This window comes from Folsomia candida, unplaced genomic scaffold (assembly GCF_002217175.1).
Source record: "Folsomia candida strain VU population unplaced genomic scaffold, ASM221717v1 Fcan01_Sc001, whole genome shotgun sequence".
NCBI lineage: Eukaryota > Metazoa > Arthropoda > Collembola > Entomobryomorpha > Isotomidae > Folsomia > Folsomia candida.
In genome coordinates, this window is record NW_019091193.1 from 24,034,273 (window position 1) to 24,062,149 (window position 27,877).

The 27,877-nt window shown below is 38.2% G+C and overlaps 1 protein-coding gene and 1 long non-coding RNA gene across 3 annotated transcripts; one reads left to right on the forward strand and one right to left on the reverse strand.

The window, feature by feature from the left end:
* The first annotated feature begins 1,274 nt into the window (after positions 1–1,274).
* On the forward strand, positions 1,275–27,467 carry LOC118433897. 2 transcript variants are annotated; one of them, XR_004833651.1, is made up of 5 exons: positions 1,275–3,454; positions 11,414–12,367; positions 21,289–21,373; positions 22,506–22,741; positions 27,330–27,467. It is a non-coding gene; the product is annotated as an uncharacterized LOC118433897 (long non-coding RNA). The 2 variants fall into 2 exon arrangements; XR_004833652.1 differs by having other exon boundaries at positions 1,275–3,448.
* Positions 8,354–10,885, reverse strand: LOC118433896. Its single transcript, XM_035846367.1, has 9 exons — positions 10,756–10,885; positions 10,479–10,676; positions 10,321–10,394; positions 10,096–10,232; positions 9,934–10,027; positions 9,234–9,554; positions 9,025–9,169; positions 8,817–8,947; positions 8,354–8,705 (listed from the first exon to the last, which is right to left on the reverse strand). The coding sequence occupies exons 1-9, from the start codon at positions 10,841–10,843 to the stop codon at positions 8,388–8,390; spliced, it is 1,506 nt and encodes a 501-aa protein (XP_035702260.1). The 5' UTR covers positions 10,844–10,885; the 3' UTR covers positions 8,354–8,387.
* Positions 27,468–27,877: the final 410 nt, after the last annotated feature.

Here is a 27,877-nt window from a genome sequence, read left to right on the forward strand (position 1 = left end):
ATGATGAGATATGGAGAGGGGGATTTATTTCATATTATCGTTTCAAGTCCAAACCACAAAACCGCAGTTTCATCATTCCAATGAAAGCATCACCAATCACCACACACACTGGAGGTCGACCACCACCACTGCCAACCCTTAAATTTGCTTTCTCGACTTGACGATGATGATATATGTGGACTTCCTTGAATTACATGGCTGGTGGAGCTGTACATATTTATTTGCCCGTCGAGCCCTTGAGCATATTTAACAAGGTATGGGGGAGAGCAGCATGTGTGGCAGATGCACAGTTTTCGTACAAAAACGTACGAGCTTGTTTCACGGAAAGAAAGCCCAATGTTGGAGAAGAATAAATGAAGGAACGACGCACGAGGTACATAAGTTCGAGCTTTTTGTGGCAGCAGCAAGAACGAGTTACCTTTCTCTAATCCTGCTTACGTGCCGGATGAAGGAATAACGGTGCAGAAAGGGATAGAGCCTGACTCAAATCCTACCTTACAAACCCAGTTTCGAGAGAGAGATTAGAATCAAAATCATTAAAATTTCTACCACCACCATTACAAAATGAAAGTTGTTTTGTGTGTGTATACATGTTTGCTTTAGAAGAATGATGAGTGTGGAGGAGATGGTGTCTGTAGAGTCCTTGTTGTACAGTTGGATGGTTTGGCTGGATCGTGGAAGAGAAAGTTTTTGGTCGTGGCGGAGCAAGACATGCGGTTGGGAGCACAATTTGTTGGATGGAAAGTAATTATTTTTTGAAGATGCGAATGTGCAAGGATGGAAATCAATTTTCAACAGGGTTGAAGTTTCGCAGAGTTTTCCATCTCAGCAATGTGCGATATCGCCTGTCTTCAGATCAATTTAAGAAGTGAAGGTTGTCTCAATTCAGCAACTTTCTCCTCTCCGTCCTCTGCTTTCCCTATTTCTCAATCTTCAGTTTTGTTGTTGTTACTGTCGTCCAGAAATCATTTATTGCTAGAAGAGGGAAGAAAAGGGAGCAGAGCGACTTGTTGCCAATTACTAATTCATTTGCGGATGAGAGGATGTGTACGCAACCGACGAAAGATATGCATTATCTTGCCGCCTGACAATCAAGTCTAATGGTGTGTACAAAATTTAGTCATTGTTTTAAAAACAGTTCCATCAATTCTTTAATGATATTAAACAACTGTTTTTTAGAAATGTCAGACATCTCTTGTCACCTTTATTTTTTATCCTTTATCGTGTTTAATAATCATGTTTAGAGATGGAATATCACGATTTCTGTTTTTATTACGCAGGTTCTTAGTTTTAGAATATCACACTATTTATTAATATCCCACTCTCTGAATTTAAATTTATCACTCTAAGCGTGATTGGATTTTACACATACATAATTCCTTTTTCTAACAAAGTAAGTGATTGGACATATGTATCCAGAATCAACGTGTTTCATTAATTAACACTATGAACATTCTGCTGGCTCTTCTTACATATTCGATTTATTAGTTAGGTTGGTGAAAAAATATTGTTGATTATCATGAAAAGAGGATAGCAAACCTCCGTCATGGAGTAAACTTGGCCAGAGAAAAAGGCTTTATCAAAACATCGCTTTTCTAGTTGGTTGCCCGATTAATATTTAATGAGCTATGGAGCCAGCGAAACTCTTGATGTCTAGTTCCGGTACAGGTGCAATTAGTGAGTCTATCAGTACTATACCGTGGCATGCACATGTAGTACGGACTGCAGTGATAGCTTCGTACTACATACATAGACTTCCAACAATATCAAGGAACCAAGTCTTGTGCAGCCAAAACACACAAAGTTGTTCTCGCTCGCTGCTGTGTTTTGCTTGACCAGACTCTGCTCTTTGTCCCACTCTTGGGCTGAGATGAAATTGCAAATTAATAGGGACCAGGTCTTGCACGTTGACCAACACCTCGTCGTGACACTCTGCTGGTGTGTGTATCCCGTGGTTAGTGGTGATTAATATCAGGCAAAAAATCGAACAAGTGGAAGGTGAAAAGTGAGACAGGGGAAGTCACTAACGAACTCCGCAACTACTGGGAGCAGCAGGAGGAGAAAGTGAGAGGAGCTGCTCCAGGGCGAGAGCGACTGGCTGCTGCGTGGATCGAGGTGGATTTTCACCAGCAGCACCCGATTCCGCTCTCGCTCTCTCTCCGCTGACTGGACAGACAAAGAGGAAAGTTGGGGCCGGAAAAATTGCACTCCTTCCTCCACCACCGACGACCGAGAGTCAAGTTTTCATTTACTTCTCCCCAAATCTTTCAATCTCAACGTTCCAATCCATCTAAACTGAACTGGACTTTTCAATCCCAACTTTCCCCCAACCAACCCGACTGCTCTGTGAACTACCCCCACTCCAGTTTTCCTCTGCTCCTCCGCCCAGTCCATTCCAGGGCAATTAGTGAAGTGTGGAACTGGACATCTCACCTCGCAAAAAGCAACCAAGACACAAGAGACAAACTTTCCCTTCTTTTTCTTCCTGCATGCACACGTTTCTCCAGCTGCATTCATGCATACACTTAACACGTTGAGAATTTTGCATCGAAACATGTGGAACCTGTATTAAATACTTATCTTTCTAGTGAACGAATTTTGTCTCAATTTGACTTTGACTACTCAACCCATCTATTCATCCAGTCCAACGTGATGATCTTGGATACAATAACATATGCATACTTATCAAACACAGAATTACACTAGAAAGCGAGAATTTTTTTGGGAAGATTCTTTATTCTGGAGAGAAAACGTGTTTCACTTAATGAGCTGGAAGGCTTCTGCCACGTAATTGTCAACGATACGGAGGGTCGAGCTGATTGCATGATGGGGACAGAATAAAAAAAGCCAGACTGTGATTCGCTAATTGTTCAGTGGAACAACTATGGCTTTATTACACGCATTCAGATATAGTGGAACCCTAACATGCTGGCTGCGAGTGAATCGTGACTACTGGCAATAATATTCTGCAAGCCGACCACGATGTGACTTTTTCTCACAAAGTTCTTTAAAAACAACGACGATAATTGCCCAACAATTACACTACAAACAGTAGTTTCTTGACCTTTGCTAAAATTGGGCATGTGAGACAGTACAACAACCCAATTGATGAGATCTCTCTGCACATTTCACCCAATTAAATCCACGCAAAAATAAAAATCTTTAGTATATTTGAGTAACAATTTATCGAAAATAATATGTGATGGTTACGTCTCATCTCAACGATTGTAATATTTCGTACCTGGCAAGTAAACGAGTATAAGAAATTATTAAATATTGTTATTATCTGTGCAATCTACGTTATTTTCAATAGTCTACAAATGTGGGTGGGTATAAATTATAAGGAGAAATTAAATTAAAAAAACATAGTTGACTCATATCGGAAATAGGCTTGAACGCAACCAGCATCTTCAGCCAAAGGAAATACGACGCCAGTTAATACTACCAAGTAAGTGTAAGTAATTCCAAATTCTTCAATGAGACTAGAGTTGAATATGGTAAAAGCAAATTGATTTGTATGGAAAAATGTATTTATTCAGTAGCCAAAGACTCGCTACGGGGTATGATGAGCAGATTGAATACAATTGAAATTGGTCAGAAATAGCAAGTTTGAAAACTTTTTAAATGTTTTGCTGAGGAAAAATGTTTTGCATGCTCTGCTTCTCTGGTTGATCCGTGGCGAGGAGCTTTTTGGGTATTTTTGGAGGGTGTATAGGACAAGGAACTAAAGATACACATAAAAGTGAGATGCGACGTGGGTGATAATGAATCATTTGCATAACAAATGACTTCCTACGAGAAAGATAGACAGAGAAAGAGAGCAACGTGATGTTAGTAAAAGTAGTTGGATCGAGTGGTGAGACTATTTTCCTTTCAGCGTCGTCGGGATACGTATCTGTAATAAGTGAAAAATTGTCGTATGTCTCATCTCAGCTTAAAAACGGCCACTGGCAAATACAAAAGTACGCATGTAGACCAACGAAAATTTTTGCAGTATTCTGGCAAGTTATGTGTTGTCAACCTGTCGTATAATATTCAGCTATGTGCATATTCCACGTACATTATGCATGATATTTTTATTGCTACTCCCAACAGGCACCAGGTAGATTGGACATGAGGTAGATTGAAAAGCAGAACAGTGGGAGTAGTGAATGTAAATATGTAAGACAAGCCGAGGCATTCAATAGCATCAATATCTGATACAGATCTATCACGATGCATGCAAAGTGAAATGTGAAACCCAGAGCATCAGCACACATTTATTATTGGCATTGAATGTCAGCCCCAATTTATCACAATCAAGGATAACGAATGCATCGAATCCAAACTTTCACGTCCCTGCTTTTCCCAACTTTCCCTCCTCCTCGGTCTTCCTGGGGAGAACCATGTTTCGCAGTCAGCAATGCTCGAGCCCATCTGTAAAGCACTTCATCCAGAGTTTTGATTAAGATAATCCCAACTTTCGTAAATGGGATTGGGATGACAATTTAATGCAAAAGTGTCCTTTTTGCCGATAACAAGAACTGACGGTTTGACGGTAGATGTGCAGTCCCCATCGTGCTCATAAGTTTGGAGCAGTCTAAATTTACCTCTTATTCTTATTAGACTACTTTTCCACAAAGTCCTGTTAGGACTCTGATGTGGTGGTGAATTTAGTGGCGGAGTTTGTAGTTTTGAGATTCACTTAGAGGATCAGGAGGAAGAAGGGAGGAGTGTTTTATGGAAAGAGAGCAAGCCAGGTAGGGGAGACAGGGAGAGATATGGATCATTTACCTGCACGTTACAAAACCACAAGGTAGCACCCCCATTGGACCGTACTGGGAGCTTTAGACAGATCCGGCTGTCTTTGTTGATTTCCAAAATTGAAGTGAAATCTCTTGAAGCAAGGGAGAAAACATGCAGTCAGGGCAAACATTTCGGTATTTGCGACGGCGAATACGGCAGAAAACCTCTTCAAAAGTTTGTGCACACACGGAGGCAAAATGATGATTCTTCTGCTGGAGAAAGAAGATTCAATTCAATCGACCAGACGAGCAGTATAATAATAATACACACACAGAGTACGTCCGTATAGTACAGCACACCACCAGAAAAGCAGACGACAAGTTGAGTAATCAAGTGTTGTATCGTGGACTTGTGTTTGGATGGGAAACATTGTTCCACTGGTTCATGCTCAAAAGTCTGAAAATACATTTCAATTTCATATATATATACTGCTATTAAGCGAAATTACTTTCTTTGTTCATGAGTCCTAAATCCAACTCAATATTCAGATCATCCAGTTTTGCACTTCATTAGCACTTTATTATTCATGCTCTTCTCCTTCGCTTATGTATTCATTGTACTGTTCTACTCTTCAACTACTGCCGACTTGTTCCTCTTGAGATGAGGAGAAAGTTGTAACTTTTGCTGGTGAATGACAATGTTGAATTGTAAGATACTGTTTGACACCCGGTAGATATCAGTCATTTAGAAAGTACTTAAAAGTAAGAGTGCCTACACTCAAAACAAAATCGTCAAAAAATCGCTACCAGGCGGTGTCTATATATGACCTCACCGGTATGGTAAGAATTTGCTACAGGATAGTAACGAAAGACTTGATTTGGCTTGGTAGCAATCTGACATAAAATTGTGGCAAATCCACTCCGCTTTGTTAACGCAGTAATGTACATAATTTGTCAATTTCTTCACCGTGTCGTAGCAGTTTTTATCCGCATTTGCTATATCAACACTACCGGAAATTAGCAAACTTCTACTGATCTGGAAGCATTATCGTTACCATATTATATGAAATTGTAACAAATTGGTAAGAATTACAGAAAACCACGGTAGCAAATTTTAGTAACAAATAATATATTTTATTATAGAACACTTTAATATATTTTCATTGTGCCATACATACATATTTGATATAATTGTACAAAAAATAGTTTATAATACCAAAAAACGAGCTATATTAATATTTAAATATGATGCCTTACAGATACAAATATTCCATCCGAATTACAATTGTGCATCAATTCCATGCATTCATGGATTTCTAATTTCGTTACATCACATAACTCATAAACATCGTGTTTCAACTTTACTCTATAACTAAAATAATTTCTATCAAAATATTGTACTTCTAATTTATTAAGCAGCAAATAACATGTTTTTTCATCTGTAATTAGAAATTCAACGATAACTCCAAATTTTGGAAACACAGGGTCGTGACCAAAACATACAATATAATTGTGTTTGTAATTGTAATTATTGAACCAAATTTGATTTGTCGTGCAAATTTCGGTTTCTTCATCACATTTTTCAAACCCATTAACTTTTCTCAAGAGTTCAATTGCATCAAATGGGTTGGAAAATTGGCATAGTTTAATACTCAAAATATTCTCAACTTTTAATTCGTTTAGTACAATATTTTTTGACATAACTGCAGCATATTGCTGATGGCGCATGGAAAGTGTGTAACAAATATTCCTAAAATTTTTTGTGTGATTCGCCAATTGCACAAAATAATTGTGCTTCCCTTCAAACCTCATTGTCCAAAGGGAAATCAAGGGACCAGTCTGTCTAATAACATAAGAGTAGTGACACATAAAATGGTGCTTCGGAATCAACCGATTTTCAGGAAATAATTCTTTAAATTTTGAATGATGTGTAATAATAAGAGAATCTAATTTAAAAAGAATTGCTTCAGAAAAGTTTCTACAAAATGCAATATTTAAAATTTCTAATAACAAGAGAATTAATTCCCAAAATTTCTTAGCATCATGTGTTACAATTAAGTCGCCAATTATGATTGGAAGATGTCTTATGAGGCACCAAGCTTGTGCAGCTTTTTGGCCAATTCTGTTGCTATTATTGTCTAATCTAATAGGACTTGGGCGATTCTTCGAATCTAAGTAACCATAATCGTACGAAATAATTCTTTGGTTAATTTTTTCTAAATCAAAACATTTTAAAAATATAAGTTTTTGAACTACGAGTTTTACTTCGTACGGAACAACACCTTCAAGCAAATCATGCATTATGTCCACTGATGGCGAATCTAAAAAATTAAAAAACTGTAAATCATTTAAGGCGCATGGTCTCTGAACGCCAAAACTTTTGCATTGAAGGTGCTCGGCATAATTTACCTTGTTTCTTAATACCATATCGCAATGCTTATAATTAATTTGGGCTTCATCCTTACTCGTGCAGCATAATCTAAAATAGTAATTAGAATTGAACGACTCATGAAACCCATAAATTGAATTTCCTCCCAAATTGTCAAAAATAACAGTGGAAATAGTTCCAAAAAATCTATCTGTACCATTTATTTCGATTCCTTGGCTTTCAAGAAGTTTTAAATCAGGAATGATTAAATTTAAAATACCATTTATCCCATATTTTTTTGCATCTTCAGAGTAGAATAAAGCAAGTAAGTGAATCTGACTGAGCTGGGAATTAATAAAGTCGGGCAGATTCCGAAGTACAAAATAAATTGCCCCTATTTTATGTATTCCTCGCTTCGATCCAAGAGGATTAACGGTCTCGAAGTCGTCATAAAATAATTGCAGTTGAATAGAATTGGGGAATTTGGAAAACAGCTCGTTTGTTAAATAAGATTTGGAATTTTGAAAACATGAATAACTTGTTGAATCATTGTTTTTATAATAAAAATATTTAGAAAACTCAAAGTTTTTAACAAAGGGATGTACAGAAAGGTGTCTTCAGCTATAACTTGCAGTCGTTTTGTATTGTGACTTCTAAGCTCAACTCTATTTCCTAAAGTCAACTCTTTCGGCATAACAAAATGATCGTTTTCTTTAAAAAGCTTTTGCCTTTGATAAGCTGATTTGACCTTATCAAATGCTTGAAGTAAGCTAAATATTTGTATTTGAAATGACTCGAAATTATTTGATGGAATTGCACTGTCGCCAATTTTAAGAATCAAATTAAAAATATCATTCATTGAATATTTCAACTCTTTAACTATAAAATCTAATGTGGAGTTGCTGACACCAGTTGCAAGTAAAGTGAAACAAAAATTGGTTAATGATACTGTCATCACCTTAATTCCTAAATCTACGGATATTTCATTTGAAGCATTACTTGCAAAATCAAAATCATCAAAATTGTTTGGACTAATTATTTCTATATTATCTCCGTTGTTTGGTTGTATATTTGGAGTAATTGTATCGACAGATTTAACGTCATGAGATTTTGTATGCCTTAAAAAATAACTCCAGGAATTAATTTTAGTCAAACAATTACTAAACGGACATATTACCTCTTTAAAGCATACATGACTAAAATTATGTATGTACTTAACGTGCTTAATTAAACTAGCACTATCTAACATCAATTTACTGCATAAGGTGCAATTGAACATTTTGAAATATGTACTCTTAATTAAGCTGGTTAAAAACCTGTTTCACATTACGAGGCAGATTTTCGGCATCCGTCTCCAATCCATAAATGTAAACTTGAATAAATTTCCATAGACCCCTTAAACTGATGTCGTACTCCGTCCCAAATACATAATGGCTTTTGAAGAGAATGTCAATAGCTTCGGTGGAATTTTTGGATGCAATTGGAAGCAGCTGACCGTCACATGCGATGAAAAAGCTTGACAAATTTTTCTTATCAACTCCTAAACAAACTAGATTTGGCTGCTTCAATTCGGCTTTCCAAGTATCCAAGATAGATTGCAATGGAGTCCCGGCCTATAACCAAAATTATATTTTTAATCAAAGATAACTATTCTGACCTATTTAATATGTATGTGCATTAAATGCACAAAAAATATAGAAGCTTATTTCGGTGTTCTAAAATACCTTGAAGAAATTAATTAATTTTGTTTTTGCACCATCCAAAGTACAATGATTTGCCTTCCCTTGTCCTTGTGCTGTTGGCGGAATCAAATGGAGTAATGTAAACAGCGCACCAATTGAAAAATCCCATTCCCCTATAAAATTTTTAATGTATTGATTGTGGTAAATTAAAATAATGTATTTATTTCTATTATTTAAATAAATATTTTACCACAGCCCTGTGCAAGAAATCTTATAAGCGCAGGAGACTTTTTGATACTGCCGGCCCTTTGTAATATTTTGTCTACCCAGGTCGGCCAAGATTTTAAGAAGTTATCGCTTTGCTCAGGGTGGAGTTGAGAAAACTCAAAATTGATCTATAAATCAGGTCAAATATTTTTAGTTATTTTAGTTATTTTTCATGTAATTAAATCAAATTACCATAGACTTCCATTCCTGGAATTTTCTGTAAATTTTTAGAATGGATGAGTCACTTCTGAGCCGTAAATAATTACGGTGAGCGAGTGTCTCCAACGCCAGTCTCTTCAACTCTTCTTCATCTTTAATGGGTGTAGAATTAAGTTTGGCAATTATTTCTTCGTTATCTACAAAGGATTCTTCTACATCCGAATTTGATACAGCGTTTTGATTTTTGCAAACGCGTTTTGATTTTGGCTGCTTCGTTTCATTTAGATGGCGATGTATTGTTCTTAGCCGAGCTTGGATAAGTCCGGAACGGTTACCCTCATCATAAAGTATATCCTGTAACAAAAAAAATTGTTAATAATTAACCTAGGACTCGACGACTCATCACCCAAATACTAAAATTCAGCACAATTTTCATCACTCTTCAGCTGTGAGAATCGATTTTAAAATTCTGGACAAATTTGTGCTCATGATGTTCACTAAATTGCTACGATGTTTGTTAATTAGGGCTAATTAGTTCCAATTTTTTTAATCTCCTCCTACAAAACTGTCCAATTCTAGAGTGTATATTTTTTTCCAACCATCATTGTAAAAATTTGTGGCCCAGAATTTTTAAATAAATTACCAGACCAGCAGAACTGACTAATAATGTGACAATTCTTGACATTAGGTATTATAAACGTGGAATGTTTAAATTATATATTCTGACACTTACAATTCCGTTTTCTGACGCTGCATACTTCCAGCAAGGTAAGATTGAAATTACAGTATGAGCAAGTAATTTCTGGTCAGCTGTTGACGGTGAATTCCTATTAAGCAAGAAATAATATTCAGTCCGGGATGTAAAATTCATTCTATAAGATAATTCTGTCCTTACCCTTTTAGCTCAATTAATTTATTAACAAATGATTTTATTAAAATATTCCCCGTGGATGTGTCGACAAAGGTTTTTTCATTGCAGTCAGTGACCAAACGTTGTAATTCCTCGTCACCTTGTACAAATTCCTCAAATATCTACAAAAATATAATGACGCAATATTAATTTGTTTTCAATATTTGATAATATTTTTGTAAAATTTGTGTTTTGGGGATTGTGAGTTACCTGCTTAAATCCACTTTCAATTGTATTTTTAGTTGACAAAAGAAGAGGAGGTGAATTAACTTGAGAAGTTTGACCTTGTGAACGTACAAATACAAAAAGGGAAATTCGTTTAGTTAATAAAAAAATAGAAATTATTGATAATATGAATTATAGCTTACAATAAATCATCGGAGAGTTAATGCTTCCGTTTTCCTCAAAAGTAAGCTCAGTTTGTATTTCTCCAATAAGAGTAAACACAATGTTGGGCGTGTCCTGTTGTCGAATTAAAATAGGGAACACTTCCTCTTCAATTTCAGCACCTTGATCGTCGAACAAATTGATTTCGACATCTGCAGCAACATCAAACTTCCTTTTAACTAAAAATTAGAAATTTAATTTTAAAACTTATATTCAAACACAATAAACTTTGTACTTTGTTATAATCGTTGGCCTTACCTGAATCCAAGAACCCTAAATAATCCCCACTGAAAACAATTAATTTTTTCCCCCTCAGGGAGTTGGAAACACGAATTAATTTTTCCATTCTGCAGCTTTATAAAGAGCAGAGTAACCGCCAACGAAACTAAAATCCACGCTTTGACTGTTACTACTTTGTGTGAGACAGACAGAACATGGTGAGAATGTAACACAATAGTTTTGTGAAAAATCGTTACGAGGGCCGGTAATGAATCGAAATGCTACAATACGGGGTCGATTTGCTACAGAATTTTATTAAACTTCTCATAGTTTATTTACAAACATACTTATTTTTACGGTAGCAACCAAAGATGAAAATTGTGTCAATGTTGGTGACAATTTTAACACAATTTCAGTAAGAACAGCCTTTACTATTGGTTGGTAGCAATTAAATTCAGGCTATTGCTACCAACTTGCTTAGAGTGTACCATGCATAAATATGTACTGTTCTCCACCACTGGGTTCACTCTCTTGCCACATCGGTTTGTCAGGATGTCATTTTCAATTTTATGTAAAGGTCAAACACGATTCTGAAGAAACTACGTGTCACAATTGGTTAATTTAGAAAGTGATAATTTATATCCATCTTTCTTGACTATTAATTAAATTATTTACTAACTTTACGCTTGGTTTTTAGGTTTCAAAATAAGGCGTGCAATTCTTCGAATTTCTTTCATACGAAATGCAACATTGGTGCTGATAATATTCACTGGAAACTCCAGTTCTGGAATAAAAGACAAACACATTAATCAATCAAATTTAAACAAATATCAACAATATCACCATTATTCAAAATGAGGGCCCATTAAAATAGTCATCAAAACCAACTGATCATCGCAAGATATTCCAATTTAGCGTCGACGGTTCGGGACATTTTCTGAGACACATCATTCACACATCATCATCATCATCACCCCTCTGTTCAGCGTTACCCATTATCATCTACTTCCACTTGGCATTCAACATTTCACCAAAATGGCCAAGTAACAAGTAGCATCAGAGCATATCTACTACATCATCATCATCATTTATGCCACATTTATACAAGAGTTACGACTTAACGGCAACCACAACCTGTTCTCCTTTCACAACCACCGACTCGCTTGGCAGTCAGCTTATACGCAGTTTGTACTCGTGTTCAGCAACCCCCCTTCCGCGGAAAATCCTTTACGCACACATAAAGAAAACACACTCCCTCGCACCACCTCCGTGTAATTAACTGATGGGACGCTGACTATCTGAGTAAGAAAATAATAAGTGCTATTAATATTCATACACGAGGCATCCTTGTTTGAATGCGTATCTAAACGACGACAAGACGCGTCTAACGACATGTTGGGAAGTAAACAATACATTTGATGTCATGTTTCTTGCGTCACATTTCATTCGCGTCAATGTCAGAAACAGTGAAACTGAGGAAAGTGTCGTGGAAGGAAAGTTGTCAGTGCGGAAGGTTGTGTGCAAATCCTTTTTGATTCCACCGTCTCGCCCCATGCTCCTCAACAGCGGCGTTGTTCCCGAGTGAAAGTTCCACCTTATGTAGCACGTGCCACTGAGCCAGTCCTCTCTCACTTTCATAACACAACATTGCGTAAGTACAAAGATTTATTGTGAATTGAATTTTGACTTCTCATGCTTTCACCATCAGACAAGTAATCCTTTCTCCTCCTGCGACCGATCGATAGATTTTGTGGAAACGATGTGCACAATTTTCTATTCACAAGTATTTTTAGGTGTATAAAATAATCTCGATTCTTCGTAAATCGCATCTGTGGGGAGAAAATCTCGTTGTAATATAATAATTCTATAATGCTAACGCTTCCCACTTTACGGGGAATGGTGTTCCTTCTTATAAAATGTGGTCAAGTTGAATTCATAGATTAATCTGGTTTTCTTCCTCCTTCTACAACACAGTTCAGACCAAATGCTACATCGAGTTTTGCTGATATGCAATAAAAGAATGATGCTACACATATGCATATGCTTTCTTTCTGAGAAAAAAAGATTTCGCTACTACCCAGAGTAACGTTGCCTCCTGAAAAATTCATCTTAGAGATTCACTAGTATGCTTGTAGGCGTCTCTGAATTTGAAGCAATATTAATCCTAGCTCAATTTACATGCAATGTATTTACTTATCATTTGTGAAAATTTCATCTGGTTAATGATCGGAATATTGAATAAATAATTAATCGAGTGACACGGTAGAAATTTATTTCTCAGAGTCCCATAATCCATCATGTGTGACATGTGCATTCTATGTCTTTCAAAAACAAAAACGAGTTCAAATTTTAATCTTGTCATATTTGTAAGCCAATTTTATCTCTTATTGAAAATTTCAATTTGAAATCCAATATTTAACTGAACCGGCCAACTCCAGGAAGAATTGATTTTTTATGCAAGGTTAACCCCCAGCAGCGCAACTAAATATGCACAAAGTGGTAATGGTAGAGGCATCGCATTAATTATAAATTTCGCAACTTGAAAGCAAAGGGTTAATTAATATGGGAATATTTGTATTTATTCAGTGTATTTTTACTCCCCCGTCATCCACCTCGTATCCATTTCATCACTTGCTGGCGTCTGGCTGAGAGCATCATCACCTTCAAATTTCCACTCTTGCATCACCAACCATGTTTTATTTGCATTGCTAGGTGGATCTTCTTTCAGGCAGCTAATTTATATTTGAATTTACGTCAGAGTGGACAGAAGAGCAAAGTAAACAAAGCCTCGAGACATTTCTCCATCCATCTATCCAGCCTCCTATCAAAGGCTACTTCTCCTCAGCAGGAGAAAGTCGGCCGCTTAGACACACAAGATTGAAATTGCTCCATTTAGCAAGAGAGTGAACTTTAAACAACGCAAATTAAATTATTGAAGCCAAGTTCTCTTCTTTCCTCGTAGAATTACTTATACTCTGGAAAATGCTGAATAAAAACAACAAATTAACAAACAACACATCCATAACATCTCTGTCTCTCCCCCTCCTTAATTGCTTCTCGTGCAGGGACTCATTATGCAGACTCTTGCATCATGTATAATACATGCATGCATATATTTATTATGCACGATATAAGCATATGTATACTCGCATAGAAAGGGGCATATTATATGTACATTGTCACTAGTGAGACATGTAAAGCTCGATATTACTTAGAATGCTCGAGTTCGTCTGGAACTTTTTACACGGCTCGCCTGCAGATGCACTGAGACAACAAGTTATTATTACGCACCCAAGTTTTGTTTAGCATACTATACGATTTTCCTCTCTTTTGCACAGTACGAGTTCCGCATCTCAAAGCAAACAAGCGTTGCCGTGGCCCTCGCTTCTTTTCCCATTAGTATCAAGACGGGGTAAAAGCGGGATTAGAGGTGTGCGAAGTGGAGACAAGAGAAAGTGGAATGAATGTTGAGAATCAGATCGAAACTTTGAGAGGAGTGAGATCTGCTGTCTCTTGTCTCTTCAGAATTTGTTGGCTTCAGTGAACCAACCACTCTCGCCTTGAGAATCCACTCCTTCCTGCTCCCTACATAAATATACTGCAGCACACCGTCTGCCAAAAGTTCGCCTGTGCATTCGAATCCCTGCCCTAGGACGCAAGCAGTAAGCACAAGTTGGTGCTCCTTGGTGCTGATGTGTGGTCGTGTTTGGTTGAGATGGATGAAGATGAAGCGCACCTAATAAGAAAAGAGTATTCATGAAATGATATTGTATTTACAACTACACCAACGAAACTACCTTGGTTTTAGAGGATCCCGTCCTACGCTATGTATCACGTTTCTGGGAAGATTTCTTTCACACAGTGCACCGCGGATGGAATTCGTCCAAAATGCCCAAGAGAAAACTGGGACTACACGAGGAGGAAGAAAGCAGGAGCAGATCCTTATTATTACATCTCTTGTTCCAGGCTTCCCTTGTTGTCTGCTTACTTTTAAGTAAGGAATATATAGGGCCTCACATTAAATATATATGTACTCCTCAACAATAGGAAAAGTACAAGTCTGCTGGGCTGGGGCGGCTATCGGGGAATATTTGGATGGAAGTTTGCTTTATTTATGAAGAAAAGGATCGGAGAGAAGAGTAGGGAACAATGTAGACATGTCATGAGTATAAATTGGTTGCTTAACCAACAAAACGCAGCTCTGGAGGCATATGTATCTCCTTATACAGACCTTCTAAACTTACTTGCCTAAGCCAGATTAAAATTTAGTATCATATCGCTCCTACATATTTTGGCCCAACAACAAAAATATATTTCAATGACAATATTCATTTAATTTAGACGATGAGTAAGCGGAGAAAAAAATTAAATTTTGTTTATTGTACAAATGAAGATTGCGTGGGTTGCGAAAGTTTTACAACAAGTCTCTCAAAGTTTAATCCCATTGTCGGTCACCGTGTCCGTGCAATTTCCCTTTTACTCGTCTAAACTTTCGCCAAGCTGATACTAAAATTATCCAAAACTTTTTGAATTAAGCGACCAACTTATCTCACGTTCGTATTATTCTCATGCTTATAATAACCCTGCTGGAGTTTTTCTACCTTGTGGGTCAGCGAAAGGATTCGTTTGGTATTAATCAGGAAGGATCAGGCAATGTACTGGATGGAAGATCAGGAATGAGTAATTTTGGAAATTTAGAGCAGAGGGGCAGGTGAACAAGAAATAGAGGGGACCATTATTATCATTCGAAGATAAAGCACATATAAATATACATACACACGTTTGCAGTAGCTAAACTTGCATGTGTGCCAAAAAAGGAGAGCAAGTGCTATTCTTTTTACTCTTATCTATGTACATAACTAGTTCAAAGCACAACTTTTTCATTCGTATGAAGTTCTTAACTTTAAACTCTTTGCCTTCCAAACGTGTTACACAGATCGTCAAACATAAACTGAGGAAAAAACTACCAAAAATTTAACACTTCAGATTAAATGCATTGACACAAAAAGTAGATTTGCGGTTTAATATAGCAAATTGATATCCTTTTAATAATCACAGCGTGACGAGATTATTTATAGGATTGACATTTACGAGTAGGGATTCAGTTACATCTTTGAGCAAGCTTCCGTCAGCACGTCTCAGACATGATTAATCTTTAAAAATAACTTTTATCTTGCCCACAGACGCAGGCTATGCTAAATTACACAGTGGATCTAATTTCTGGAGCATAATAGAAATAGAAAATGACAACCCGATCGAGACTCTTTCGTCCATTTGTCCCCCGATCCGGTCTTGCCAGATGGAAACTGTATATAGCAGTTTTCGTATGCACAGAATAACGACGCTTCATTTAATGAAGTACTGGGTTACAGTCGTTACAGATCGTTATCATTACCATCTCATCCCTCTCCGTTATTTAATATTATGTCGGGATGATGGGCGGCGAACGACTCTTTAAACCAAGTAGATTTCTATTTTGGACTTTCACCAAGTGCGTCTTAAACTGCACGTTAGACGCCCCATGTTTTGCCCATCATGTATTTAGCATTCATTAGTTTTTACGATTATGGCTTTCTGGGACGACATCCTGACAAATCTACTGCCTTTCTCTTGTTTCAAGAATGACAAAACGATCCCATCAATTACACGAGGAGACGTTATCTCCAAATTTTCTACTACAACGTGGAGTGTAATGTTTTAATCAGATAATGGAATGAACCTTGCGTCGAGTCCATCAAGTTGCGTCATCAGATTTGACTTTCTTTCCCTGCTTCCGCTGACCTCTAACCATTCGACCCTGTCATGCATAAGCTTATTCCACACACCTTTGACATTACAACGCAATTCGTTGTATGTCATCATGCCCTAAAAATACGATCAGAAAAGGAGATCGAGGGTGGGCTCTCAATCCCTAAATTTTGCCTCCGACGATTAAACCTGTTGCTTTGAACCTGTTACTACATATTCCTACCAAAGAAGGATTTTGGCAATCTGGTGGGGGAAATAAATTCTTGATCTTTTGTTGACGACTTGAAGGAAGTTTTGAAGGAGCGTGTTGTTCTCTTCACGGCATTCATCTGCCACAAACAACTTATCTCATAAAAAAATCAGCATTGACTTTGTTGTTTGCTGTATTTTTCGTTAGTCTTGTTAGTAATTTCTAATAAAGGGTTCCCATTATTAATGTTAAGGACGAATGCATTTACAATGTTTTAACATGGGAAAGGTAACAATTTGTCGTTATGCTGTCCCTTTTTCTTCAAACATGTGCTGGATTATATCCTGCTCTTGTGGTTACACGCCCAGTTGAGCCGACGGATGGGTTGGGTTCCACGGAGGAGAAGAGGAAATAATACTACTGACTGACTACTACTTACAAGCAGCTTCAGTGCAGTCGTTTAATGGCAACAGCGGAAGTTTTGTGATGGTTGTTGAGCAAGTGAAGTCGTTTTCCAGGACTTGCTCAATTTGCCATTCGCAGCAGTTGGGTGAGAGGATATCAAGAAAGCTTAGGATACATTAGGGATATCCGCACACAACTCTGACAAGTTGACTTGGATGGTAAAAGCATGATACGTACAATGGAATTCGTAGGATTTCCTGATTGCTTTACTCAAACCCTCCACAAAGCTCGGCTCCTCACTTTCCCTTTCGGACGAGTGTGGAGGTCTTGGGCTGCAGCAAAATGTCATAAATGAATGTCTCTGTTGGATAAATTTATACGTGTGCCCTTGTGCCCAATAAAGGCCTTTCTCCTCACAGGGAAGCTTGATGAAATTACAAAGATTGTGACTTGCAGACATCATATGTTTGCATTTTCATGGCCATAAGTTGTGAGTACTAATATGTACGTTGGTCTTGTTAAAACTTGTTGCTCTTTTAATCGTGTCAGTCTTTGTTGCCCACGAAGAAACTGGATTCTAGTCACGAACCCAAAAAAAGATTTATTGTCGCTTTTTATTCAGTTCGCTAGGGCTTAATTTTCGAGACAGTCAACATTGTTACACGAATTCAAAGTCCTGTTTTGGGAAAAGTCGTCGTCACAAACACCGAAAAGTCAGCTAAACAAAACACGAACCCTCTTGTGTCCAATGTGAAAGAAACGCAAGCTAATTTTTTCAGCTAGCCAATTCCTTGCGCATATGTACATGTGTGGATAACTGCAGTATATGCTTTCTCCTGTTTTTTGTATTTTTATTTTTTTTAATCAAATAATGTCTTTCTGATGGGCAGGTAACATAAATCATTGCATGAAACAAATAAGAAATATGTATTAATAAAACGATTGGGTTAGCTTTAATGGATATCATTATTGACTTTTCATACTATGTATTTCATAATATGTAGTTATCATATGAGACATGTAAATATGCAATACAGATGAAAGTAGCTTAAAATTTAGATTTTTTACATATTCGACTGCAGTACCTTTCAAAATCTGGTCAAAATTAGCTATGGTTCGAAGGTGATCTTTTTAAGTGGATATGGGCTCATAGAGAAACTATTCCTAGTTTTTTTTTTACTTTTCCACAAAATGTCAAAAGGACATTAAAATCTGTGAGGAAAAGCATTTCGTGTGGTTCCCTTCAAGTCCAGCAAGGAGAAAGCTATGTAGGTATGCCCATGTTTAAATACATATTCGGATTTCCGCCTCTTCCCTCGTCCTCGAAATAAAATACCCTCACTTTCTTTCCAACCAAGTAGAAGTTTTACGGTGAACTGGGCTCCGTGACAATGGTGCTTTTCTCTCCAACTTTGTTGGCTTAGTGTGTCCATTCTCTTGGTCGATACACTTTCGCTTGTAAGGATCGAAGATCGTAAATACTACTCCTCAACCGCACAAATGAATACAGACTGGATGTTAGACTAGCTTATGATTCACCTGAAGTAAGTAGTGTGCCCACCAAGTAATTCTAAAGACCATGTACGAGTTGGTACATAATTTCGCCGCATCGATCCTAACCAGTTCTAAGACCCAGCAATGTACATACACACCTAAGAATGTGGCCAATCCTTTTGGTCCCATTCATAGGAGAGAAATTATGACCAAAGTTTTTCATCTTTGTGCGCTCTTCTCCTTATCTTTTCTTATCTTATCTATTATTGCACCACCTTCCTTTTTGCATACCAAAACGTGAATGGAAGGAGAATAAAACGTTCAAATGGTTTCAGGCAAGTCACGGTTCGACTAGTTCAACACCGCAACAGCTAATTTATATTATTGACCTCCTATTTCCGCTTCATATTTTGAGAGCTAATCCCCACTGAAGGAAACCACGAGCGTAAAATGAAGTTTGTTTTAATCGTGGGTGGTTTACTACGGGGGAGAAATTTTATCATCTCCTGGCTCTTCCGATCAGTAAAATCAAATTGTAATTACTTTTGTTTAAATACTAAAAAGTTTTGAACAAAAGCCCAGAAATTCTGAATGATAATGGTGAGTTTACATAAAATAATGCGCACAATAACGGGGAGGACGACTCAACAAGGCTCTGTTCAACTTGAGACAATAGGAGAAATCGTAGTCAGTGTGAATGATAAGTGTTGATACCAAACAACACGTAAATATTAACTTTCACTTTCCGCACAATCCAAGTCCATGCCAGACATCGCTGCCAACACCATCACGAAACCAAGATGTAAAGAGCCAACCACAAATACGATCTAATTTGCACTTCTGCATAAACAAAAACCCGACAAATGGAATGGAATTGTTGGTGATGGAAAATGCTGATTTGCATTTGTGATCGTGAAATACATGTAAAATAATGAAATCCATTGATGATGGTGGTTTTGATGATCATGCGAACGATGCCATTGGCGAGCAGGCGGACGGAGGAGACGGGGGATAAATGTGCATAGGAAGCAGAGACAGAGAGGAAACTCCGATATCAAGGGATTTGATAAATCCGAATGGATAGATGTTAATGTTGCCCAGTATTAACCCACTAATGAGATATTCATGGACATGGCTACAGCCCCATTTGTATCCATTACGTCCATTCATTATGTCGCAGACTACTGGATTCTCGCTGGAAGAAAATGCTGAGCTTGGCTGCATGGTTAGCAAACCATGGTCTCCAAAGTTCCGAGCATTTCCTTCAATCCGGGTGTGGTTTCTACAATATGGCCAAATCTCATCGCCATGAGGTTACTACAACTACAACTACTTATGTACTGCCATACAACAATTCAACCCAACTGCACTTCCAGAACCCTTCCTCTGCATATTTTAATGCAACACATAATAGACTACACCGCCGATAATGTCGCTATAATACGGAGTTTACTCTCTATTCCCTACTTTCCGATAATAAAAAGACTTGTGTTTATATCAGAGAATGCAAATGTTTTCCTGATTCTCAAGTTTTATACCAGACAGACACAAAAACAGAACCATAACAGAATCGAATGGGTTCTTATGTTTAGCAAAATATTGATGTGATAAAGCAGGAAACAAGATAATTAGTTTGTCCCATGATGTAAGGAAGTCTTGGAAGTTTGGGTGAAGTTCGGGTAAGGTGAAAAGTCTATCAGACCTTGCGAGGAAATAAACAGGCTATTTGTAGGCTAATGGAAAGACGAAAGTGCAAGATGGATTTACGGTTTGTTGAACAACTTTTATGTCTTCAGAGGAACAAATAATGTTGACCCACCTTTCACCTCTCAAAGCAACCCAAAATAAGCCAAACAAACAAGGTTTGCACGTAAATTGCTGGGTTTTGTGGTGTAGATATATTATTAGTGGATTTATGTGTACGAAGAAAGGGCAGCCAACAAAGCCTGGTCTGCATAACTTTCTTGGAGTAGTTTTATTTCACGATTTAATTTGCGGCAAGATTTCTTCGTTCATTCCAAACCAAGCATAAATTTAAACAATTTCCGAAAAACTCTAATTTCCACTTGAACACAGATATGTCTTACTTAATGACCGCAATAAAAGGTCAAATTAGTTTCAATTGTATACGTGACCAGCCTTATTGGGTGTAAACTGGATAATTCAATTTTCTTGCCACACCAATTACCTCAAATTACTTGGCGGTCAGATAAAAAAATGCATAAATTTTGTTTGTATTATTTCCCCAAAATTTTAACTCATTTGAATGTTTGTATACTAATGTTTGTATAATATGGAAATTATGTGGGCTGTATTGCTACAGAGTAAAATAAGCAGTTCCTGACAAGGGATGAGTAGCAAAGAGATGATGAAAATGCATGATCGATGTTAATGATGGATTGTATCCTGTCAACAAACGCGACCTTGTGCGGAGGTGGTGATGCTCGAGTGGAAAATAAATGGGAGTGCCCGTAACGGTCCCCAGTCTGTCTTTACTCAAACAAACTCATTCAGCACGGCGAATTCTTTCTTATCGAGCTGACAGACGTCACCTCCACCCAAAATGCATATATTCATACCGAGCACGGTTACATAATCAACATAACCTTGGAGAAAGTATGCATGTAACTTTTGTATGGGTTGGAACTGTTGGTGAAAGCATTTGAGCACGGTTTTCGATTTTTTTTTCGTGGTATGGTGGAAATTGACTAATGTTGCTGTGTATTTATTTGCAGACGGAGAAATTGCCAACAAGTGCGTGTCAGTCACAAGCACATTACAAAAATGTTGCCAACTAATGTCGTGTCGTTTATGAAGAAGGTAAGGATGAAGCTGCATTTACTTATTTCTCTCCATGCTCACTCTAAGCTGTTGCTTTGTAGATATTTATCTTATTGTTGTTGTAACTGATATCTTTATTCCTCACTAAATCGTCATCTTCCAGCCTCTTATCCCTTGGCATGTTCCCACGTGGGATCTTAATTGATATTCTTTACTTGTGTTATCACTTCATGTGCGTTGGGCGGAAGCGGTGATCGAATAATGTCAAAAAAATTCAGGCATTGGACCACTCAGGAAAATTGTATCTTGAACTACCCAAGTTGAGGTAGATTGCATTTTATTTGCTGCACACACCCGCTTTTGTCCAGTCTCTCGCACAGTCTATAGACTTACTCTTCTGGCACGATCATCAGAGTAAGTGAAACTTTAGAAGATTACTTAAGTCAACCATCTGGCGTGGCTTGCTTTGGTGTATTATCGCCTCTCTCCTTTCTCCACGACTCGGGAAGATAATATTCTTCTGGAAACAATGGGCATCAACTCAACCTCGCCGCCACTATCACCACCGCACCCATTATATTGGAATGGATTGACTCTTATGTAGTGGTTCCTGCTCTCTCTCTCTCTATCTCTCTGACTTTCTTTCGCCCATCCCAGTCAGTCCCATCCCACTACTCACCACTCCACTCCGTCCTTAATTCGCAGAACTGGCAGATTATAGGTTATTGCGGTTCACATTTATCAACACCACACGAGCGATATGGTGGGCAACTGGATAATAAAAATGATAATTGCACACCACGCACCAACTCCACATCGGACGAGTGAACCTAATCAACGACGTAACTGGAAGGTTGGGGTTCGCTTGGACAAGGATGACTCCTTTATCTCACGACTCCGTGCTTTCTCCTCTCTTAGCCTGCTTTCTCCCAATCTACTCCTGTTTTTACGCCTCCATTTCCATTCGTTTTACAAAAATCTGATCCGAGTTATATAATGTATAAACATGTGCTTCATTCTATTAAGCTGTCATAGGTTAAGCAGTAACAATGCCTTGAATATATGCACAAACTATGTATGAGTATTTATTTAGAAGACACAGAGACGTAAAAAAATGCTCGTCAGATATTATTGAAGCAATGGATCAGGATTTATTGTATCGAAATTTCAGATGGTGTCCAACACGGAGGGGATGAACAGCAATCAGTTCATGAGTTCGTCCAATTCTTCCGGGGCAGGTGCGATAGGGCGTCTTCGCCAAACTCTGCAGCAAGCCCACGAGTCCGTGTCCACCCGGCTGCAGAGTAGAACACCTCAGCAAGCATCCGATCTCCAAGGTGGCGACGGTCTCACGGACAACGTGCCCAATGTTAACGTCTCCACGCCCGTCGAAGAGAAGGAAGCTGCGTGAGTTCATCCGTTTACTTGATTTTCACCCTTGAACACAATCTCTCTTCTTCCCAATCCATCTCGTAATGGGCCCGTTCTGAAATACAAAACTTAAACTGACAACAACTTTCGAGAATTGGGCAATATCGCAGGCTCACCATTATGCCCCTCGAGTAATTCGAAGCCATAAAACTAGAACAAATTTGAAGAAGTTCATGGCTCAGTAAGCGCTGATTGCTTATACGTACGTACGTACATCTCGAATGTGCGTCTATATGGAAGGGAGAAAGAAAGGTGGGTTAGGAAGCAGTTGAAAACGTTGGACATACACACGTATACGTATATAAATATCTGCAATAAACGTGTATGCTCGTGCTTGTTGCATTGTTCCTCACTCGGGAGCAGGAGGACAGTTAAAGTGTTGGACTGTGTGCGAGGAAGATTCATTTTGCGACGTCAGAGAGTTCAGGTATTGCAGGGGCTGGGAAAGTGAAAACGTCTTGGATGCTCTTTAGAAGAAAAGGAAGTTTGAAAATTCAATACTCGTAAAAGAGAAACAGTTTACGCTTGGGTTGACACTTTCACTGATTTCTTTGCAGGGGAGACGAGCTGGGAGAAAAGGTTAAAAGGGCCAGGATGATAAGAGCAAAGTAAAAACACTCAGTGGCACACAATAAAACCCATTCCCAGCCAACACACATCTCCCACACACACTCCAAGGTTGATGTACGAGAGAGAAAGAGGAAAATGGTTGCAAAAGTTGAAATGCAATCACTCCTGCTCAATATTTGGATAAGTACTTGGTCCTCTGCTGATGCAGCCTCACGTTTTCCTAACCTTTTTCCCCTCTGCTTTCTCCTGTAATGCGTCCTGGCTCTCGGGATGGGAGGACACCGCGGTAAAAGAAAGTTTCGTTTTATTGAACTATGTACTTCACAACTGAAATGAGCTGGGACTCTAAATTCGTTTTCTTTTAATGATTTGTTGTTTTGTGCCCAACTCTCGTGCACACTTCACAAATACCTCTGCACTCCGTAATGTGAAGGGTTTTATGGAAACAACGCAATATTGTTGAACCCATGAACTTTCTATTTAAGAATTAGTGACTCGATTTGTGTAAGTACATGCACATTTCTTCTGACATTCTACATAATGCAATGTTTCAAAATTCGATACGTGATCAAAAATTTCAGCTGAACTCGTGCTGGCTGGTATTTTGAGACTTGGAAGAAATAACAAACTTTGCTCTTCGAGGAGGAAAAGAAAGAGAAAAAACAACAACAGTGAAAACTTTTTGCAACCAGTAAATCTCATTTTTGGGTTCCCTCTACCGTGTTGTTATTTTGTTGCGTAATGCTAATGGACATGTGGTCACTCTTGGAATATAAGTAACTGGACTTTGCTTTTTTCAAGTTCGCAAATAGATTTAGACCAGTAATTTAGGATGACTATAAATAGCCATTTATTTATTATAAATACAAATGTACATATATTGTGCCAACACTGGGTTTTGACCACTGGTAGAATTTCAACCCTTTCCAAGCCAAGTTCCCTTTTTCATGTACTTTTTATGCATGGATACACACTGCCTTTAATTGCTGAGAGGTAATAGAGGTGACGGGAGGGCAAGCATTTCACTTTATTTTTACAATCCCCAAGTGGAGTTCAAATAGTGCCCCATCCGGCTGCATGACCCTTGTTTTGTGTATCCACTTTCCTTTCAGCCATTTTAAGCTCCCTTAGGTTTCCCAACTTAAAATAAATGAGAGCAACCCAAGTAAATCAAACTAGATGAGATCACGTACGGCAAATAATTGAGAGAAAGTTTTCGTAAATCCACATCACTGGCAGGCAAGCACAATTAACTTTGAACACTGGCGAGGGAAAACAGGGAACAGTTCGGTCTTGTAAATGCGTACATAGTGTGGGAAATAATTCAACTTTTCAACTACGTGTTACGCTTATATTGCTACGTGAAAATTCTTGTTACATAAACTGACCCGTGCTATTCAGGAATGGAAACAATAGACTCAAGCCAAAGTTGAGATTATGTTTAGCATTTACTTAAATATGTGTATGAACGTGTGTTAATGCACTAATGAGACCTTCCTTGTTCGATGCTTTTGTAAATAAGATTTTGTCTGACATTTTTAAAAAATGCTTGGAACGACACGTTTATTTATGTCAAGATATAATTATAGTAAGCTAGCTACATACTTGCATAATCGTCCAAGTTGGTACATAACCAATTGGGGTTTGACACGTCATCTAGAAGTACGTACGTATTTATTTAGTTGGATCTGGTGCTGCTTGGTTAAACAACATGGAGCAAAGCGTCTGGACCGCTTTCATCTTGGTCTGACCACTTTCTGAGACCGCAAACGAGCAAGTCCAAATAAATTGATGGCTTACTTTGTACTAAATCAAGGCGAGCACCACAGAGCAGAATTCACATGGAAGCAAAGGAGACAGAGTTTCATAATTGCTCACAATCTGATAAATCACGCACACGCACAATCACAATCTGATAAATTATTTCCATTTTACCAAACCACGAAAGTACTTACATACATGGATATGCATATGCACTGAATAGATGATGATTGCTGGGTTGATTCCTTTGCTGTTGTTACAAACATAGGATACTTCACCTGCATCTCACTTCAGTTGTATCGTCGTTTTGTGGGTGGGTTGGCTCGGTTATCGTATATATAAATACAGCTGCTGCTGTATGTGTAAGTTGATTCTGCTTGAATTGAATTGAAGTTTAGGGTGGGAAAGCACGAGAGCAGGGGACAAAAGTGGATTACACCTTGTTGCCATTCTTTGGATGGTACTGCCAAAGTGAAAGCTATCGATTTATTGTGTAGAGCTCTGACTTTAGCGAGCCTCCCTTTTGTGGAAAGGACAAAGAGAAGTGAAACACAAGTTGGTAAGATAATCTCGCCACCGGAACACGTATCACTGTCAATGTGATACTCTTGTTATATTTTCTGCTAGTGGCGAAACCAACTTTGAGCAAACCAAGAAACGTGAAGTGTTGGCGTCATCAAAGAAAATTGAGTGTCCGATTTAATGGCAGGAATATTGAGACATTACTTGCAGAACTCTCCTCTTTATTAAAATGCATGCAAAAATAACCCGTGCATGTCATTAGTCCAACCAGACTCGTTTGCCTTGCGTATAATGTTACGAATTGGCATTACGAGTGTCATAAATTCAAACGAATGAGTCCAAATATGTACATAATTATATAAAACCGAAAACAAGCTCTTTCCAAACTCATCACAGGCTTTTTGAACCCATTAAAATATTTCATGCTGTGAAAATGCTTAATTTGTTTTGTAAAAGAAAATAAATTATCGGACGGTTTGATGTTTATTTTGACCACTGGTAAAACAGTTTAATGTGATTCTCAGAATTGCCGTTGTATTGAGTCTCAATTTGCGATAGAGATAAATACGCGTGTTTTTGTGTGTGTGATGTTCGCAATAGTTCGCATTCATATGTGCACTCTACATATATGTTACGTACATAATTGTAGTAGAGTTGGACTGATGAGATTGTTTGAGCAGAAATAATTTCTCTATCACAAAGGAAAGCGGATCAAAGCAGGTTGTTATGAGAGTGAGTGACTCGTGAGCTGAAAGATGGAGTCTTTTCTGTAAAATGAAATCTGTGTAATCGGGAAAGTGGATTGGTAGCGAGGAAAAGAGGAGAATTTATGGTTCATTTAATCGGAAATGGAGTCTCAGTCTGTTTGCATATTTCATTTCATTTTCGGCTCTCCGAGGCAGTTGAGCATATAATCTCAATATTCTTGAAATGTTTGCAACATTGTAATTTTGGGATTCCTGGTTTCCGTCCTGCTGAATGGGGAAAGTTCCCCAGAGAGACTGCTAAATGGTCTCTCTCACTCTCTCCCTCAAATAGTTGAAAGATATTCCAATTCAATTCCAACATCAGCTTAAATCAAAGATACGAAGCAGCACTGTCAAATTCCACGTCTCACAGCAATTCATGACCTGTGACTTCTCACAATCAATCCCTCAACCATGGATGGAGTGGAACTCCTCTTCCCATCAATGTCTTGCATCTCATTGTCTTCACCTCCACAAAACCACTCACACATGTACATACATGCATAAAATAAAAGAACGCGTGTTGACGTGCTTTCTTTTTCTATCCAGATTCTGGATACCAAAAATGAAGAAGTTGCATGCCCTAATCCAGAACGTTTAGGGCGTTGAAAAAGTGCATTATTCGCACAAATGTCCACCGCACCTACCTTATGTATTTTCCTATCCAGGCCTCATTCAAAAGCTCTACCTGGTTGAATTGGGGGCAATAATACTAATATTCTTATGTCCGTATGTAAGTATATACTTATATGTGTACTCGCAGACATAATGGTACGTGTGCCTGCCTCCTACTTGATGTATACTCACGTACGTACGTATATACAACATGAGCGTAATCTTAGTTTCGCGTGGAGCTGAAATGGGTCACAAAGGCAGAGAATGGAATGGGAAGAGAGAAATTTTGATGAATTTGTGTTTTTTGTGTGGTGGAAAAGACGATTACGTTTTTCTTATTAAATGCACAGGAGACCTGGAAGTGCTGGGAGATGCCGCGTGTGTGTGAAAGCCATGAAGCCGGAGGAGTACAGTAAAAGTGTAATGTGTACGGAATGCCACTTACTGGTTTGCGATGACTGCAATAGCTATTCTAATGCTGACGGAAACGAGGTACGTTCTTATAAATATCGAATTTTTCATCCCTACACCAAGCACCCATCACAACCAATGCCACGAACGAACGAACGAACGAACGAAGGACGGAACGACGGAGTGTGAGTGCTTAGCGGCTGTGAAAACGAACGAGATCTCATCTTTGGCCGTCTTAGGAGGAGATCCAAGAAGATTATTTTTCCTTCCTTTCATCTTCATCATCATGCAAGGCCAGACCATCCCCGGGTCGCCTTTTAACTCCGATTTCAAACAAGTTCAACAGCGTCAGCAGCAGCAGCAGCAGCAGTGGAAATATTATACTTCATCACTTTCTACTTTCTTTGGGCAATTCCAAAAAATTGCGATTTTTATCACTCCCCCATTAAAATTGAAAGAGCTTTCATTTGTGTGGATTTACCTTAAG

Excerpts from the sequence above, each read along its gene's own strand:
- LOC118433896 (XM_035846367.1), bottom strand. The coding sequence starts at position 10,843 with ATGGAAAAATTAATTCGTGTTTCCAACTCCCTGAGGGGGAAAAAATTA. Across the intron at positions 10,028-10,095 it reads AAATTAATTGAGCTAAAAGG|GAATTCACCGTCAACAGCTG; the intron begins GTAAGGACAGAA and ends CTTGCTTAATAG. Across the intron at positions 8,706-8,816 it reads AATTAATTAATTTCTTCAAG|GCCGGGACTCCATTGCAATC; the intron begins GTATTTTAGAAC and ends TTTTGGTTATAG.